Below are 3,442 nucleotides of genomic sequence, written 5' to 3' on the forward strand. Positions count from 1 at the left end.
AAAAAAATGATATGTGACCAAATGAGCAGTTATATGACATTCTGGTATTTTGATTAAGTGACTAGATGTGACAAACTGAGCAGATCGATGACACCCTAGTGAACCGAAATTAAAACAGTGAGCTTCTGAATAAGACACAGTAAAGCATCTGGTCCAACATTCTACTGTTTGGAAACCTGTATTGCTGTGTCTTGATAACAAGCTTCAAGCATATATGACCTTTTGTCCAATAAAGTTAGCTGTAAATAACTTACAATGAAACTAGCAGCATAACTAAAAATCTAATACATATATATAACTATTAATTTTATTTATTAAATGTGCTCTAGCATATTTTCAATTAAGACAGAGGATATTGAAGAAAATAATAAGTGAACTTACTGTCTCCAATGGTATGCGAACATACACTTCCTTTGGAAATGCGTCAATGATGAAGTTTGTATCTTGTTTCTCAAAATTGTCAAGTGTGTAATCTAATAAAAAAAGAAAGAATATTTTAAGAATGCTATTGTTCAGTATTAATTCATATACTATCGAACTATTAAACTGCTGGTTGAAAGAAGAAATATCTCTTCAATTGAGATAGTGTTCTGGTAAGACATATCACCTAGGTTGGACCAGATGGAGGAGTCAGTGTCTCAATGAGTAGTGTTTTGGTATGAGTGGAAGTGAGCACAGTAATACAAGGGAAAGATCTGCATCTATCCAAAACAGAAATAAGGCTCAGTTGAAGCTATGAGATGCACACTGGATATCTCAATGGAGGAAGGAAAGGTTGATTGATGTTAATTTCTGAAATAATATTTCCGTTGATGTTGGTGGAGTGATGGAACTGTCAGAGGATCAAGCAAAACACTTTGTGGAATTTGTTGTGATGTTCTTGCATTCTGACAACTGTAATGCCACTGGTGTCAAGCTGTACAGGTTTAAGTTGATGGTCTCTCCCTTGGAAAAGCATCATTGTCAAAGGGAGGGAAAAACCTGCATGCATAAACAATTGCCAGTCTTCAAAAAAAGTCTTACTTAGGCTTGCACAAAGGTGTGCAGATATATGGTCAGTCTTGACTAATGGAAGCCTTATTTCTACTGATGGAATGCTATATTACAATTTGAATGTCTATAGGGTGTTCATTGGAGTTCACTGGAGAATGAATAATAAGAGAGGAAAGTCAAAATCATAGTTTCATCAAAGTCACAGAAAGTGATGGCTACCTTAGTGGGAGAGCAATTACAAAATGATATGAGGGTTAGGATAAGGTAAGGCTTTTCATTTGTAGATTGTTGTACATAGAAATGGAGGTTATTGCTGATTTTCATTTATTTACGTTTTCGATTCTTTAATCTTTTTGTTCTCTTATTAATTTTAGCCATTGCACTATGGCTATGTTAGGGAACCACTTTGAAGGGTTTGGTTGAATAAAGTGATTCCTAAATTATTTTAGTTTGCTGTTACATGTAGTGATCTTTTTATCAGTGGGTCACGTGATATTAAGGGCTGAGATAGGTAGTAGTGATATCAAGGGGAACAAGAGAGCTTGCTCACTGAAGGGGAAGGATGAATGAATGTATTTGCTGTTTGATAAGTAGTCTCTGGTGGCCATTGAAACCTGAAATCCACATGCTTTTCTCCTTTTTCTTCTTCATGAACAACCTAATAACCCCTGAAGTAGAATGTGATCGACTGAGGAAAGGCCAGACTATTTTCTTGCTCTTAAATAAATGGTGAAAAGAGACTTAGAAGTAGTTTAATTGGAAACCTTTGTTACTGAAATTGAGATGTGAGAAATGAAGGATAGGGAAGGTTTTTACATAAATGCAGACATCACATATATAATAGAAAAGAAGCTGAAACAGAAAGCTTAAGTAGAGATGGGTAAGAGATATAAAATGCAAAATTTGTGCTTCAGAAATGCCTGAACACACAAGCTATCAATCATTAGGAATTGAATGAGAATGTGATACCTCTCACCTATAATTCATTAGTGATATTTACACATGCTTAAAGCTTGACCAGAACTGAGATGAAACTTTACTATCAACTGTAGGTTACTTTCACAAGTAATACAGAATAATTTATTTTACACACTTACAAGATTGTGACAACCTTATTATAATCATATTTACAAATTCAAATATAGCCACTTGCATTGAATTAAAATCATTTCAGTTATTATACATACCACAATCTTTCTCATCTTCTCCATCTGGACAGTCATTTTCCCCATCACATTTCCAACTCAGTGAAATGCAGCTGTTAAAATGAAATTTTGTTTATTTAGAAATCAACTTAAGCAATACATATGTATGTATTTTGATTTATTGCTTTTGAGAAGGAAATATTTTTTGTCTAATTGATGAAAGAAAATATTCATTCTAGTATGTGATCAACAGAGAGATTCATTGCATGAAAAACCAGACACACTTTCACAGTAACAGCTAGTATAGGTAACAGAAAGATCTGATCAGCTTTCATAAAATTATAAGATTTGATTTTCCTCCCACTACTTTATAACATACTATTGAGACATATTCATTGCTTATAAATATTAAGATGATTAATAGGGTGAGAAAGAAAAAAGTGAGTTATCTTACGTCTTTGTGGCTGTACAGTACATTTCATCAAGGGGACAGTCCAGGGAAAGAGTTGTTGTAACTAGGGCTTTTGTAGTTGTAACTGTAGCTTTTGTAGTTGTAACTATATCTGAAATAGTCAAACAAATCTTTTACCTTTTATCATTTACTTGCTTCAGTCATTTGACTAAATCCTTCAAGCAGTGCCCCACTCACGGTGGCATAATGCTTGAAGGGCTTAGTCAAAAAAATTGTCCCCAGTTCTTATTTAAAAAAACTCATACTATTTCTATCAGTTGATTTTTCTGTGCCACTAAATCACAGGGACATTAATATACAAAAACTGGTTATCAAATGTCAGTGGAGAGAGAAACACAAACACAAAGTCACATAAACACACAAATATATTGTACACAATGATGCTGCACATCCAACGGAACATGCTACCTATATTTCTCTCTCCACCATACACATACATGTCTTCTGCATTCAGAGCCTATGTCTCACTACCATAGAGCAGGGGTTTTCAAACTTTTTGACTTGCGAACCCCTTTATATTTCAGGCTTTACCTTAGGGACCCCCTTATAAACGCTTATGAAATTTATACATAAATATTTGCTTAAAATAACATATGTTTTTACATATATTTATTTAACAGTATTTAACAAATAGGTTTATTGTCAATTAAAAGATTTCGATTAAAAAACATATATAAAATCAAATTGCCCTTAAAAAGTATTTGCTGTCTACGGACCCCCTGTGGTCCGTGGACCACAGTTTGAAAACCCCTGCCATAGAGTATAGCTGTTTGCACACATGCATCATATAGTCTATATTTCACTCTCTCTCTCTGTATATATATATATATAT

The 3,442-nt window shown here is 33.8% G+C and overlaps 1 protein-coding gene across 1 annotated transcript in view; it reads right to left on the bottom strand.

The window, feature by feature from the left end:
* Nucleotides 1-53: 53 nt before the first annotated feature.
* LOC106879330 (very low-density lipoprotein receptor) overlaps nucleotides 54-3,442 on the bottom strand; it is a 22,823-nt gene continuing 19,434 nt past the window's right edge. Inside the window, exons 6-9 of the mRNA XM_052968024.1 lie at nucleotides 2,593-2,701; nucleotides 2,181-2,251; nucleotides 382-473; nucleotides 54-95 (exon numbers count right to left, since the gene is read on the bottom strand). Of these exons, the coding sequence (XP_052823984.1) occupies nucleotides 54-95; nucleotides 382-473; nucleotides 2,181-2,251; nucleotides 2,593-2,701 (314 nt within the window). The remainder of the gene's footprint in view (nucleotides 96-381; nucleotides 474-2,180; nucleotides 2,252-2,592; nucleotides 2,702-3,442) is intronic.

Source organism: Octopus bimaculoides, chromosome 5, assembly GCF_001194135.2.
Source record: "Octopus bimaculoides isolate UCB-OBI-ISO-001 chromosome 5, ASM119413v2, whole genome shotgun sequence".
Classification (NCBI taxonomy): domain Eukaryota; kingdom Metazoa; phylum Mollusca; class Cephalopoda; order Octopoda; family Octopodidae; genus Octopus; species Octopus bimaculoides.